We start from the raw sequence: 15383 nt of genomic DNA, 5'->3' as shown, positions 1-15383 counted from the left end.
CTACTTTTGCAGAGCCTTAAATCAAGCCAGAGATGAGAGCTTAGAAATTCATGGAACCATTTCCTGAGCATGTCCATGGTCCTGCATTTGTAGATGGCTCTTTAGATTTCTAGGAATATTCTGGGAGCTTTTCAGAACCCTCCCTCCAATGAGTATTTCCTTCAGCTTTTCCTTTAAGTTTTTGTTAGCCTACTGTTTGCCCTGAATTTTAACCACTACCTTTTGCAGCTTTTGTGTTAGGACAATTTCAACAAACTTGTCCAAGGACAAAAAAGTTATTTGTACTGAGTAAGCACCTAACTTCATCAAACAAAGACAAGGTTTTTTTTGTTTTTGTTTTTTATTTTACATGAGTTTCCCAAAGAACTGCCAGACAGGAAAGTTACCCATTTTTCTCTCTTCTTGTGAGTACAGGTTGTGAAGGGAGCAGTGGGTGAAGTGAGGGATTAGAGTACCATGAGCTCACTGTTCCTATCAAGATTTGCTGTTTTTCTTTATACACACTCACATACTCACACACATGCACACACTTCCAAGATTGCTACAAGCCTGGTAATTTTTCAGAGTTCTGAAAAGTTATTGAAAAAATTTTGGGGTGTTATCTCTTTTATGGAGCAGAGAATTTTCAAAGAATTTTTCAGAGGTCCTTATTCTATCATTTTTTTCTGTCATCTCTGTTCATTTGTTGACTTCAAGGCTGTCTTATTTTATTTTGCAAATAGAGGAAACAGTATGAAGGGAAGCAAGACTTGGATCATTTTATCTCTGTGTGTGTGTGATTTTTCTCTCATTATTTGGGCCTCAGTTTTTTCATCTGCAAAGACATCATATCTCCCTATCTATATGCCTCTGTGAAATAAATGCTCTTATTTCCATGAAAGTGCTTTTGAAGAAAAGTATTTAACTTTCAGAAGGCTTCATGCTTGTTACTTCTGAGTCTGCTTTTCACCATTTCCTTTATTCAAGCTGCTGACCCTCTTCATCCCTCCCTTTCCCTCTCTGAATCACATTTCCTTTCTTTTCTTCTCTCTGCTCTCTCCTTCCCTCTCCTTTTTCCTTTCCCTCCTTTCCTTTTTCCCTAACTGACTATGCTTATTTTTCCCAAAGACATGACAGTAATTTTAAATTGCTATAAATTTTTGAGGTTACTTAGGAAAACTGATATTTATAGTCTGACTACAAATTTAGGATTTACCCCTTCTCTCATTCTTTCATTGAGTTTTGTTTTTGAGGCACTGACTAGTCCAGGCTGGCTTTGAATTCATGATCCTTCTACTTGTCTCCTGAGTTCTAGGATTATAGCCATCTACCACCATGTCCAACCTTGGACGTTTTCCTAATACTAATAGTAGTAGAATTTTGAAACCTCCAATAGTCCTTGGTATTCTCTCCTTACCTATTTTTGCTTGGTTTGGTGCCTCTGTAGCTCCATGGTCTGTAAGTGAAAATTATCTGACTTTAGAGAGTCTAGAACCACAGACAAATCCAGGTAATAAGATGGAAGGAAGAACTCTAGATAGAGTAACTACTTCAGTTCCTCCATGGTTCTATGGCATGCTTTTAGAAATAAAAGCTTTTTGTTTATTTTTATTTGGCAAATTATGTAATAAAATATATCAGTTTAATTTTAATAATATAGTTCAGTTGCATCGAGAACATTCATTTGTTTTATCAAACAAGGTGGGTGCTGATTTCATGGTAATACTTCCTTTTACCTCCTTTTATTTTTTAAAACAACGTAACTGTTCACATGTTGTATACTTCCCTGTCTTTTTACAGGAGGTGATACAGACAGGAATCAAGTTGGGGACATCCATGTCAAGAGGGTTGTATCAACCAGCAACAGTCTTTATGGGTCGCCAGATGTCAGCCATTTCAAGCATCGGAGATTTCAGTACAGAGCAGAAATCTCCCCAACCCACAAAGAACTTTTCAATTCCTGACCCACATTCACACCAACAGACAGCCCAGAGCAGTAATGTGACAGACAGCTATGTAGTACAAACTAATAGTGACACACAGTACTTAAATAAGACTGACAAAATAGATGGAAAGACATCTCTTCAGATTGGTGAGAAAATGCCAGTCACAGCCAGTTTATTGTCTGAGGAGGAACAAACTCATTGCTTACAGATAGGAAGCAGCACATGCCATAGCAAGAATAATTTATCTGAAAGCAAAAAGTCCTCCGAACTCCATTCCTCGTTACAGGAAAGATTAAGTCCCAAGAACAGAACCACTGATTTAAAGTGTGACAGTTCTAGCAGATCAGAGGGATCAGAGGGAGAAATACTGACACAAAAACATACTGAAGTTAAGGAAGAAAGAACCTGCCCGCCAGTCTCTGCAATATCAGTTTCAGAACACTGTGCATCTGAAAATAAGTGGTCTCAAGAAAAGCATTCTGCCTGGGAAGGTTTCTCAGGTGGGATAAGAGGCTGGCTGAGTTTGTTTGCTGATTTTTGTTAGTGCTTTTTCTGGGTGGTGGTAATCTTACAAACTATGCTTTAATTTTATCTCTGTCAAAAAACAACATAATGAGGGGTAATTGTGTGGCTTAAGTGGTAGAACATTTGCCTAGCAAGCACAAAGTACTGAGTTCAATACCAATACCACCAGAAATAATAATAGTAATAATAATAGCAACAACAATAACTTTGTCAGTGCATTTCATTCTAATCAGTTCTTAAATATGTCCAAGGAAATATTTTTGAAAATGAGCTGATTTTTAAAAATTACTATTAAAAATATTTTAGGTAGGCTCTGATGGCTCAAGTGTATAATCCTGACTACTCAGGAGGCTAAGATGTGAAGGTCAAGATTTGAAGTCAGCCTGGGCAAAGAGCCTAAGAGACTCTCCAATTAACCAGCAAAAAGCAGGAAGTTGATGTTTGGTTCAAGTAGTGGAACATCTGTTGTGATTCCTCTTACCAGAGCATGAGGCCTTGAGTTCAAGGGTGTGGGTGGGTGTGTGCACACACATTAAAATATTTAAAAGAATTTTTTATGCCAGTCTCAGAGCTTGCACTCAAGGCATGGGTGCTATTATTTTTTTTTTCTTTGCTGAGCTGAAAATTACCACTCTGTCACTTCTGGCCCTTCTGGTGGTTAATTGGAGATAAGAGTCCCATGGACTTTCTTGCCTGCACAGGCTTTGAACCATTATTCTCAGATCTCAGCCTCCTGAGTAGCTAGTTAGGGTTATGGGCTTGGGCCAGTAATGCCAAATATTTTGAAGGGATGGGAGTGTAGCTCAGTGGTGGAGTACATGTTTAACACATAAGGCCCTAGGCTTCATCCCTAGCACCATACACACAAAAGATACTTTGGGGCTTTTTAGGTATGTGTCTTTTGTTTTGTTTGTTTTTGCTGGTACTGGGACTTTAACTCAGCGCCTCATGCTTGTTAGGCAGATACTCTACCACTTGAGTCCTGCCCCTTGCCCATGTTTTAAATATTCAAATTAGTTGTAAATTGTTTATGTTTTTAACTGATGAATATTTTTTTCTCTATGTTATCTCAATTGTCCCTTTAGTTAGTGATCAGTAATCTCTTCATTTTTCCTCTTACAGATCATCTTGCCCATGGGTCCCCAAAGTCACAAAGGCCCTTCATAAAAATGCTGGAAGAACAGGAAGAAGAAAGTTCATGTAGTAGCAATGACCTTACCATCTCTCTAAGTGAAAATGACTCGTTTTTGGAGAATCTAGAACCACAGCCATTTCGAGGTGACAAAATGAAGAGAGAAGATTCCAAGCAAGAAAATAATGTCCTATCCACTGAAAACAAGAATTGTGATCCAAAAAAGGAATCCTCTACTGACTTACCAACAAGACAGTAAGCTGTTGTTTTCCTTTTCTCTTTTACTCTGTTTTCAGTTGTGTACATTTTTAGAAACCGAATTACTAGGATAATTTTATTGAGCACTTGGCCATGACTGGGTAAGGGCTTCTTAAGTCTTATAAGTAGCCTTTCAGATAAGATCTGATTTTGCTTCTTTTTCTTTCCTTCTACTTACTTTTTTCCTCTTCTTTTTCTTTCCTTCTTTCCTTTTTTTCTTTTATCAAGTAGCATTTTTTTGTGTATGTGCCAGTTCTAGGGCTTGAACTTAGGCCCTGGGCTGGGCTCTATTTCTGAGCTTCTTTTTGCCCAAGACTAGCTAGCATTCTACTGCTTGAGCCATTTCTCTACTTTGAGCTTTTGGTGGTCAATTGGAGATAAGAGTCACAGGCTTTTTTCTGCTTGGACAGATTTTGGGTGTAAGCCACAAATGTCTGGCTTATAAGTAGCCTTTAAAAGTAGTACCTTTTAAAATAATATCTTTGAATTGTAATGGTTGATAGTTTATATTATTATATCCAAATAATCCTTGATTAAAGTTTCAAGTTATCTACCCATCCCTATCACCAAGCATTAAAAAAAATCTATTTAATTGTGTTCATACCTTCTCTATCCACTTAATCTGCTCTTTTTTGTCATTTCTTTTCTCATCATGGTATATTTATTTGTTTCTCCATTTTCATTTCCTGCTTCTCCTCCCATATTTGGGAGAGGTATAGGATATATTTTGAAGAAGAGCAAAGGGAACCACAGTACAGAGGCTGTGCAGTGAAAGCATACTTGGTGTTTCTAAAAACAGCAAAGAGGACAATATAGCAGGACCAGAAGACGTGAAGAGAGGGAAAAGGTGGAGTGAGAGACTGTCAGCAGTCCCTATCGTGATGGATCCTATAGACTGCAGGCAGAACTTTGAATTGTACTTTAAAGAAAATGGTTGCTTAATGGAAAATAAACTGGGAGAAAGATGGAAGTAAAGAGATCTGTTTGGAGAATATTATAATAATCCAGGGAAGAAATGTTATTTGGACTAGGGTATCATCACTAGTGGCAAGAAGTGGCAGATCCTAGATAAACTTTTATGAAGAACCAGCAGTATTAGTCAGAGATTGGATGTGGGTTATATGAGAAAAGGAGCAGAAGAATGGCTATAAGATTTAATGGCAGTGTGACTAGGAGGGTATTCACTAAATTAGTTACTAAGATAAGGCCCTCATAGAAGACATTGATTTAAGGGAAAGACAATCCAAATATAAATCTTAGTATGTTATGCGTGAGATACCTTTTTTACATTGAAGTATAAATGCTGAGTAAACAGATTTCTCCAAATCAGAAAATCAGAGAAAGGTCAGAACTAGAGAAATGAATTTATAAATCTGACTTAAGAAGATTGCTAAAGAGTGAATATAAATAAGAAAGCCCTTGGGCACTGGTGGCTCATGCCTGCAATCTTAACCTCACAGGAGGCTGAGATCTGAAGATCTTGGTTCTAAACAGCCTAGGCAAGAAAGTCTCCGTGAGACTATCTCCAATTAGGCACTAAAAAGCTGTGGCATAAGTGGTAGAGTGCCACCCTTGAGTGGGCAAAGCTGAGGGACAGCGCTCAGGCCCTAAGTTCAAGTCCAAGTACAGGTTACATCTCCCAACTCCCCCACCCCCTCCACCTCCCCAAAAGCATACAAACATGATTCCATTTTCTAGAGCAGAAATAATCAGAAGAAACCAGCAAAGTCTGAGAATCTTCAGAGAAATAGGAGTTGTGCTACAGTTGCCATCTAATGTTTGGAGTGGAGTTTAAGAGGATTAAATAAACTATCCTAGGTTAAAAAACTAGTCACTGGTACCCTTAGGGTCCAAACTGGAAGTCTGGTGCCAGAATTCATATTCTTAATCTTCTTATTTTCTCCCACTGAAATCACAGTCATAATGGTTAAACCCCTGCATAGCCTTATAGGTGAGGAAATAGCTTCACATAGCCTCACCTTATAGGTGAGGAAATGTAAACACAGATTAAGTAACAGTCACAAAGTAATTTTGATGTACTTGGAACATGGTTATCTGGTCCAGAATCAGCATTATTAACTGCTACTCCCCCATAACTCTCTATTGCCTAGATAAAGTATCATCAAAGATAATATTTTGTAAGGTTAAATAAGAAGCTCAGGGTAGAAATTAGGTTAATTAGAAAAAGAAGAGCCTTTCAGACTCAGATAAACTAATGACATGCTATGTATGTTCCTTCAAACTTGAACCAAGTATTTGCAAGGTTGCTTTGTTCTTTCTCTGCCTAGCGTGTTACTAAAAGTAGGATGTAATGCAGCTTTTCAAACTAAGTGAAATGGAAGTCTTGGTTTCTAAGAGTCATAAAAGTGTGAAAATAGATTGAAGCATATCCAGTGAATTTAATTTATCCCTTTTTTAAAAGTTACATATAGGAAGGGAGTTATTATGTAAATCTAGAAAGATTTGCTGCTGGAAATCATATGGCTTAGAATAATAAGTTAGAGCAGTGTTCTCTTACAACCTACCCCAAATTTACTTTATAGGAAAGCAAAAGTATATTTATAAGTTGATTATTTCTTCAGATATGATGCCTTCCTGGGTCTGTTCTCAGCTTACTATTTTCTAACGTGCAATCACTGGTTCATCATAATCATGACCTCTGCTCTCTCAACATAGATAGTGCCCGAACCCTTCTGTCTTCATATAGTTTCTAGCCTTTGTTCCCAAAGTAAGGTTGTACATTGTACTTTCAGAAAAAGTAACATAATGCTACTAGGTGCAGTTATCGGTACTCTTAGTGTTCTGCCTGGCATGTCATTCTTGCCTGTGCCTCTGTTAACTGTTTTGTTCTGGGAAACCTAGGCATTCCTGTGATGGTTAATCTTGATTGTCAACTCAATTGGATTGAGAAGTACTTAGGAGATTAGTAAAGCACACCTCTAGAAGCATCTCTGAAGGTATTTCAGAGACACTTAGGATTAACTAAAGGGAAGGACCTGCTCTGATGAAGGTGATACCATTCCATAGGCTGGGACTAGATAGAATAAAAGGGGAAAAAGGAGAAAGCCAGCTTCCTAGGCATTCTTTCTACTTCCTGTCTGCCATGGGGTGATTTATGTCTGCTACATGCTTCTTCCACTGTGACATACTGCATTACTGCAGGTACAGAAACATAGAGCCAAGGGACCACAGGCTGAACCTTCTGAAACTGTGAGTCAAAATAAATACTTCCTCCCTTAAGTTGCTTTTTTCAGGTATTTGGTCACAGTAATAGAAAACACATTTTCTTTGTCCTTATTTTGGTTTATATTTCTGAAATTTCTTAGCCTGGTTTTTAGGGAAATTGTCTTGAGACCTAGTCAAAAGCAAAGTAAATGAGAATCATAGTCATTATCACACACTGTTTGTAGAGATGTTAAGAGAAGTTTTTGTTGGCCAGCTTGAATTCTAGCCTTTGTTAACAATCTCACCATAGGCTGCTGGCATCAGTCAGAAGAACATGGATGACCTAGAGCAAATGGGATGGGATGACTGAGAAGTGCTTGTAAAAGGGCACTAAATGACTGAGATCTAGTCATTGAAGTGTAAAACACTCCCATTCCCCCATGACTTCCCACTCCTATCTAGTATACTGATGGGAATGCATCAGATTTTGTTGAGGAAATTGTCTATAGGAAAAACCAGTGTCAGTGGGGAAACAAAAACAAGAATACCAAAGGAAATGTTAGCTTCTGATGCCTGCATTGACAGCTACAACAAACAATAAACACTCAACTAACCAGATAAGCATGAAGTCTTACTCTGAAGGTCTGTTTACTTAGCATATCATATCTGTTTTGCAACAGAAAATTACAAAGTATTCTAGTTAGCTAAAAAAGATAAGTCATTGCAAGCAACAAAACCAGACTTGGGCGAAATGCCTGTTGCTCCGGCTTGTAATCCTTGCTACTCAGGAGGCTGAGATCTGAGGATTGTGGTTTGAAGCCAGCCTGGGCAGGAAAGTCCATGAGACTTTTATCTTCAATTACCCACCGAGAAGCCAGAAGTGGAGCTGTGTCTCAAGTAATAAAGCATTAACTTTGAGCAAAACAATGAATAGCTCAGGGACAGCACCCAGTCCCTGAATTCAAGCCCCAGGACTGGCACCAAAACAAACAAAAAACTGACTTAGATGGGGCAGATGTTAGAATTAACCTAGGTTAATGCAAGCAAGAATGATTGATGTGGTAGAGCTATAGTGGAAAAAGAGAAAACCAAACTATCTAAGGAAGATTGGTTGGTAGCTCTCAAATAGTAGAGCCCTTGCCTAGCAAGTTTGAGTCAGGCCCTGAATTCAATCTCCCATCCCACTATAAGTAATAAGTAAGCAGAATTAGTTTCTGTTCTCTGTCGCTGGTTGGTAGATCACAGCACTTTTGTCCTAGCACTTTCCCTTTTCAGTCTTCCTTTTGTTGTCTGTTTTATTTCTTCTTCAGCTCCATATGGCCCATGGCCCTTTATTCTCTTTTTAACTTACAGTTATCACCTTTGAACAGTCTTTGAGCTGTTGGTGGCAGACTCTGGAAAGACCAAGTTTATTTATTTTGTAATCATACAAGAAAGAAACTTTATTTTCATGGTTTCAAATAGTAAACCAAGTATTCATTAAAAACACAATGGCAAACACTGTTAAACGATACACTTAAAGACTTAGGGACTTTTCTAATAGATAAAAATACAAACCACACATAACTTGGGCTATACACATTTTCAAGCCATAAAAGGCCAAATTCATTTTAAGGCAGTATTTGAAAAAAAGATGTCCGAGCTTTATGACTGGAATGGAAAAGCTGCCTTTTGGATGAGAGAAGACTATATGCAGATGGGCCAAGTGAATAAGACTAGCTAAATCTTAAGCAAAAAAATGAGGCCTGAATCTGTTTGGGGTACTCTTAAATGGAATCTCATTATTTTGAGTTCTGGTTGGGAGAAAGAATTTGTAGGTTCTTGTAGGTTATTATCTTAACCTACAAGAGAGATATGAGGAATAATTCTGAATCTCCTGTCTTTCATGGCTTTCAAAAGCTTTTTTTTCTGTTTCCTTTGTTAGTATAAATTCATTTTAATTTGCTTATCATTTTGATGGACTGTGTTTGAATTTTCTTAAAACAGTGCTAGATTAGAGCTTGTCTTCTTTTCTGCATTGGTTCTTAAGTTAGAGTCCAGTTGAATTGATTATTCCATGATTGAGCATATTAGTCTTTCACACATTTTAGCAAAGAAGTCTTTATTGAGAATTTTGTCAAGCAAAACATGTTAGTAGGGCTAGAGATATAGACAGTGGTAAAGTACTGATTAACATGCAAAAGGCTTTGGGTTTAATCCCCAGCATTCCAAAAAGAAAATTAAGTAATTCTAAATAAATTAAAAATATTTCATGAAAATTTTGGTGCCTTCTGTAGCTATTGACTGGAAAACAACAAAATAAATGAGAAAAGCAAGTGAAAAAAATAAAAAGATGTGAACAGCTTTGACAGGTTTGTTTTTATCATGGACTTTTCAGCTAGTGTTTTGATTTTTTTTTTTTTTTTTTTGGCCAGTCCTGGGCCTTGGACTCAGGGCCTGAGCACTGTCCCTGGCTTCTTCCCGCTCAAGGCTAGCACTCTGCCACTTGAGCCACAGCGCCGCTTCTGGCCGTTTTCTGCATATGTGGTGCTGGGGAATCGAACCTAGGGCCTCGTGTATCCGAGGCAGGCACTCTTGCCACTAGGCTATATCCCCAGCCCTTGATTTTTATATACCTATACTTACTGTAAGACTTTTTCTGCTTTTTATAATAAGTAGCATATATCAGTATTTCCTGCTAGGTTTGCAAAACATTCTCTGGATTCAAACATTCTGCCTCCTCTATCACTGAAAAGCTCTGCTTTCCAGAGCAGCTGAATCCCTTTCCAGTGTACTGTCATGAGCCTTGATTCCCTTTGATAATCAGCTGGGCTTTCTATCACATGGGTCTGTGTTAGACATAATTGTCTCTTTCCATCTGTCATCATGAACATCCTTGGAATTTATGTCTACTGTTTTGAAAGTGTAGTTACCTGGAATTGGAGTGTACTGATACTCCCTGAACCTTTGACACTGATAAGAGAAACAGCTTCATCTGGTTCCTGAACTCTACCTGGGAGAGCCAGTTAGCTTTTGCATTTCCCTCCCATTTCCCCTCCCCCCCCCCATGAGCTTTGAACTCAGAGCCTGGGCACTGTCCCTGACCTTTGGTGCTCAAGGATAGTGCTATACCACTTTGAGCCACAGCTCCCCTTCTGGTTTTCTGGTGGTTAATTGAAGATAAGAACCTCATCCATTTTCCTGCCTGGGCTGGCTTTGAATTGCAATCCTAAAATCTCAGCCTCCCTCAGCTAGGATTACAGACATGAACCACCAGCCCCTGCCTAGCTTTTACTTTTTGCTTGCATGGATTCTGCCTGCTTGTGTCCTACCATTAGTTTATTCATCCATAGTGATTTCTTAGTGTCCGCATTTCATTTTTTTTTGTAGCTTTCTTTTAGCAGCTTCTTAGGTAAATGAGAATTTGAATAATAAATTGATTCAGCTTCTTCTCTTTAATATAGTCATAAACCAGCATGTTTTTTTTCCCCAGTGGCCATATATTTAATTTCTGCCATATTCATGTATCAGGAGACAAATGTTGGCATCCAAACTTTTCGTCCTTTGGAAGATACCTTCTCTGGTCATCCTAAAGGTGAACTCATTCTGGTCAGAACACAGGAAGGAGCATGACATACCCAACTGAACCTCAATGGAGACTGTACTGGACCCTATTCCCATTCACCAGTTAATTGGCCTCCTTAGAGACTTACTTCTGCTAGGAAAGTGACATGCTACCTTATTTCAGGATCTTTTTTGTTTGTTTGAATGTTTGTTATGACAGTTTTTCTCTGTAGTCCAGACTGGGCTTTGAACTCAGGATTCTTCTGTCTCAACCTCCCTAATGCTAGGATTACAGGCCTATGCCACAACACCTATTATAAGGCCTTTGCCCTACAGTTAGTCTCAGTAAGCCTCATGACAGTACTGTCATGCCTTCTGCCTTTTCTTTTCCTTGGACCCACTCTAGTAGTATAACCTGCACTTGTCCAGTCTGAGACTCCTACCACCTTTCTTATGTTAAGTACACACACACACACACACACACACACACACACACACACACACACGAGGGTTATAGAGAGATGTAGCATAAACACATCAGTCTTTGTGCCCCAGAAAAAAGTTATTCTACCTTGACCACAAGTACCCTCTAGAGTTTAATTATAGAGCTGATTATAATAATTTCCAGAGTATTTGAAAATAGTACAACATACCTGTAGTGTCTTTAAACTTCCAAAATATAGGATTCAATTATATTAAATTTGAAAAAGGGATAAAGTTGTAGAAAACATTTACCCTGCAAGTCCCTTTTCAACAGATATCAAAAGCAAGATTATTTTAGGCTGTGTTGTGGGGGTTCATGGATCGACAGTCAATGAGACACTCAGATTTAAAAAAAAAAAAAAAAAAAAAAAAGATCTTATTGAGTGAGAAAATACTAGACTGGTGCACCAGGACTGCAGGTCAAGATCTCAAGATGCAGTCCCAGGCCAGCTCAGAAAGCTGCTTATATACCCCCAAACTACAGGAATTTTCGCTTTAGCTTAACTATAGGGGCTTGTTACTTCCAGAGGTGTAACCAGGGGGCTGGTTACTTCCAAGAGGTGTCAGTCACAACAGGTCAGGGTCTTGATCTTCTGGAAATTATCTAGCAACTAGGTGGCAAAAGAGGATGAAAGGGGGTGGGGTGGGGGGTGGGGGTGTGTGTTACAGGTGTGCTCAATACAGAGCAAAACAAGTTCAAAGCAACTTGAGTAAATAAGCTACATAACTTTACAGCAGGGGCTAGCTAGCTTCAGAAAAGTTTTACATTAAACAATACAGATCAACAAAAAGGTTTACATTGAACACTACAGAGCAGTATTAGCAATACTTTGTTGTTGAAAGCTAGCATAGAAATAGATGAATTATCTTCATCACTTCAGCTGAACACGGATATATCTCAGGAGGAGACTCACAACACTTTAATGATTACACACATATGCACTGTACTCAAAGAAACCTAGAGAAGCAAAATGAAAAAAAAATCCAATCTTTATCCTCTGAGCCACCAAAACATAGAGTTTGTAAGACAGCCAGTTAAAACCTTGTATTAAGTGTGGGATCCATAGTTTTCAAAAAGTGAGTGGACTGAAAACACTCATTTCTTAATGCATGTCTGCAGCCACTAATTCTTGGTGGGTGACTAGAAATGTGATGGGTTCAGTCTTGTTGTCTCTATTTAAGGATGGAGGGAAACATCTATTATAAATTCTCCCAGGCCTTCCCTTTGCTCATTAAGAAACTTTTTTTAAAAGGCGGGGGCGGGAGGGGGGGCGGTAATGGGAGGAGCTGTTTCTAAGAATGGGAATGGAACGGAATGATGAGGTCTGCTTGGAGACCAAAGTGGGAGGAAAACAAGGGTTTTGCTTGTGCAGTCCCTGCTACAATGACAAGACCTTAGCGCTGACAGTACCCTACAAAATGTAACCCATAATTCAAGCTGTCAGCTTAATCACACTGTTTTCCAGGTAAAGAGAAGGCGCCCTTGTTTCTTGGGTAAAGAGAAGCTGTGTTGTTTGTTGACCCCTGGTCTGCAGCCTGCAGCAGACCGCCCTGCTCTGTTGGCCTTTGTGTTGCTGTCCCTCCTTCCCTTTTTCTGGTCATTGTGCTCCCTTCAAGTGGCCCCCTGGAAGGGACCACCCAGGGGGCTGCACAATGGGGACTGAGGTAGCCACCAAAACATAGGGTTTGTACAACAGACATTTAAAAGAAAAATACTGTTTAACTATGTATGTGTTTGTCCTTTCTATACTAGTTTTGTGTAGCAAACAAAACCCTATATACAAGTTTCAGTGTGGCCACACATAGAGCTGTTCCAGCCGTCCGATGTCAGACTTGAGATAGTTGTATTCATTTTATTTTCCCAGGGCACTAATTCTTGATGTGGTTTATGCACTTGGATTTATGCCAGGAAACATGATACCAAAACATACAAGTCACCCTTACTTTCATCACACTTTTATTAATAATCATTGGAGCTAGGAGGCTGGGCATTGCTCTTGGGTAAAATTTATCTGTAGCTATTTGATAAAAGCTAGCAGCCTGGAATTCAGTTCTCAATAGCCATTTACACCTCTGTAAAAGGATTAGTTCTAGCTGATTGTTACACTGTATAAATCTCAATTTGCATCCTTATGCAGGTAGTATTTCTGTCAGCATCTCCTGTGGTCTCAGTTGTATTTGTGTACCTTTAGGTGGCAGACCCATACAGATTTTCTCTCTCTAGTGTTGGTACTAAATAGCCTCATATAACTAATAAGCCACACAATTTGAAATAGTGTCTCTAGTTTTGACTGACAATAATCTGCTTTGGCTTCATTAGAATTTATAGCAGTTGTGGCTCTTATATGCTTGGCCCATGAGAGTATTCTTTTTTGTTGTTATTGTTCAGTTATATATGAAGTTTATTTTTTAATAATTATTTATTGTCAAAGTGATGTACAGAGGGGTTACAGTTTCATAAGTAAGGCAGTGGGTACATTTCTTGTACAATTTGTTACCTCCTCCCTCTTTCCCCCTTTCCCCCCTCCCCTTATCTTACTCCCCCCATGAGTTGTTCAGTTGGGTATTCTTCTTTATCTGTTTAAACCTGAGAAACTTCACTGGTCTTAGGCATATTTTAAATGATATTAATTGTAATCCACACACTTCTTTGGGAATAAAATGTAAAAAACCAGAACCAGTGCGTGATTGTTTTAAAGTAATCTTTTCTACCCAGACTATATATTCTAAGTTTAAGGCTCAAACCCTTCTTTTGCTTAGATTGCCCTATAGGCAATAGATAAGATTTTGGTTTTGCTAGAATAAAGCTGGAACTACTCTTCAGAGTTCTGGATGCTCAGCATTGGCTAGCAGTGGGGTCCAAATACAGTATAAGATAGTTCACTGACAAGGGGTAGAAGGCAGAGCAAAGGGAATTAAAAAGTCTCAGTTATAGTATATAAGAAAGGGTTATGATTCAATTGTAGTAAATAGATGAAAACTGATAGAATGCTTCTTGAAATGTAAAAAGAAATCTAACATTTTAGCAGTTATATTGTTAGTGCAGCCTATCTCAGTTTTTGCATCTTTCAGGAGAAAAATTAAGGCAAGGCTTTAAATGTAGTGATAGTATAGCTAACTAGAATAGAAAGACTTTCAGTGGTGAAACTTCTACTTCAGCACAGGCTTTTATTGAAGTTTAAGAGAACTGGAACATAAGGTTCCTCACTATGATGAGCCCACAGGGAGTGATTGACAGGAAAGTTGTGAAAGAATTACATATCTCAAAAATCATCCTGCACATGGGGTTATACATGATCATCTTAGAAAACCCCGAGGTGAGGAGGGGATCCAGTCTTAAGGTATAATGACATTATAATGACAGGGTACTGATCGTAGCAAAACATCTCAGATCAGATGAGAAGGACATAATGATGAGTAACATTGCAGAGCAAAATTAGTCTTGGGGGGGAGGGTCCTGTACCAGGTCTTCCCTGTATCTTTGCACCAGGCCTCTTTCCTACTCATTATTAATAAAGAGCCAGAAGCCTGGGTCTAGAAAAGTTAACTTGCAGTTTAAAGCAAGTAGGCCATGGGGGAGAGAGAACAGGATTCTCAGCAAATATATACTGAACCAAGGATTTTCCATTTTAGGGTTCCCTTTGAATATCCCCATCACTCATATATAAATGTTCCTTACCAGTCTTATCATCAGTCCCACCATAAAAGCATTTACTAGCTTATTCACCAAATTCTGACTGTGTTCCATGAAAGGTCCTGTGCTAGTCACAAAAATCAGCAGTTTACATGAAGCAAAAAGGATGGTATTAGTTGCTGAGAGTGTTCAAAATAGAAAATATAGTGTAAAAGGACCCTGTGTAGTCTGCAAGTTTTTGAAGTAATAGGCATAGACATGCCAGGTAGACAGAGGTAGACACAACTGTTGTTACATAAGCATCACTCTTTTAAGAAGTGTTGGATTTTAAGAACCAAAGATTGAATGCATAGAGCTGAAAGGCATTTGGAAAGTCCCAAGGGAAAAAATAAGTCTGGTTGTTTTGAACCTGTGAAGAAAAATACACTTGCCAGGTATTACGGGGGAGTTGGGCCAGTCTTTGGGGGCTCCAACAAATCCCAACTAGGTTATTGTATATTTTTTTTAATTTGAAAAGTTTTGAAACTTGGCTGGATCTGTTCAAACAGAGACAAAAGAAACTTATGATTTTAAAATTTAAAAATAATTGTGAAGTAAGGAGGCCTGTTCATTTTGCTTTCATGTGTTTTTGCACATGTGCCAAAAGAACACAAGGAGAGGAGAAGCATCTAGAAAAGAATTACAGTTTAATTTGTTCCTTTGTTAACAAAAGATAAAG

At 38.5% G+C, this 15383-nt stretch overlaps 1 protein-coding gene across 2 annotated transcripts in view; it reads left to right on the top strand.

Annotated features, from left to right (window-relative positions):
* Kiz (kizuna centrosomal protein) overlaps positions 1 to 15383 on the top strand; it is an 87326-nt gene that overhangs the window by 23997 nt on the left and 47946 nt on the right. For both annotated transcript variants that reach the window (XM_048348712.1, XM_048348711.1), the window contains 2 exons: positions 1780 to 2425; positions 3573 to 3837. In XM_048348712.1, coding sequence (XP_048204669.1) covers positions 1780 to 2425; positions 3573 to 3837 — 911 coding nt within the window. The remainder of the gene's footprint in view (positions 1 to 1779; positions 2426 to 3572; positions 3838 to 15383) is intronic.

This window comes from Perognathus longimembris, chromosome 6 (genome assembly GCF_023159225.1).
Source record: "Perognathus longimembris pacificus isolate PPM17 chromosome 6, ASM2315922v1, whole genome shotgun sequence".
Taxonomy (NCBI): Eukaryota; Metazoa; Chordata; class Mammalia; order Rodentia; family Heteromyidae; genus Perognathus; species Perognathus longimembris.
Note: the sequence above shows the minus strand (reverse complement) of the source record. Positions and strands in the feature narration are given on the sequence as shown.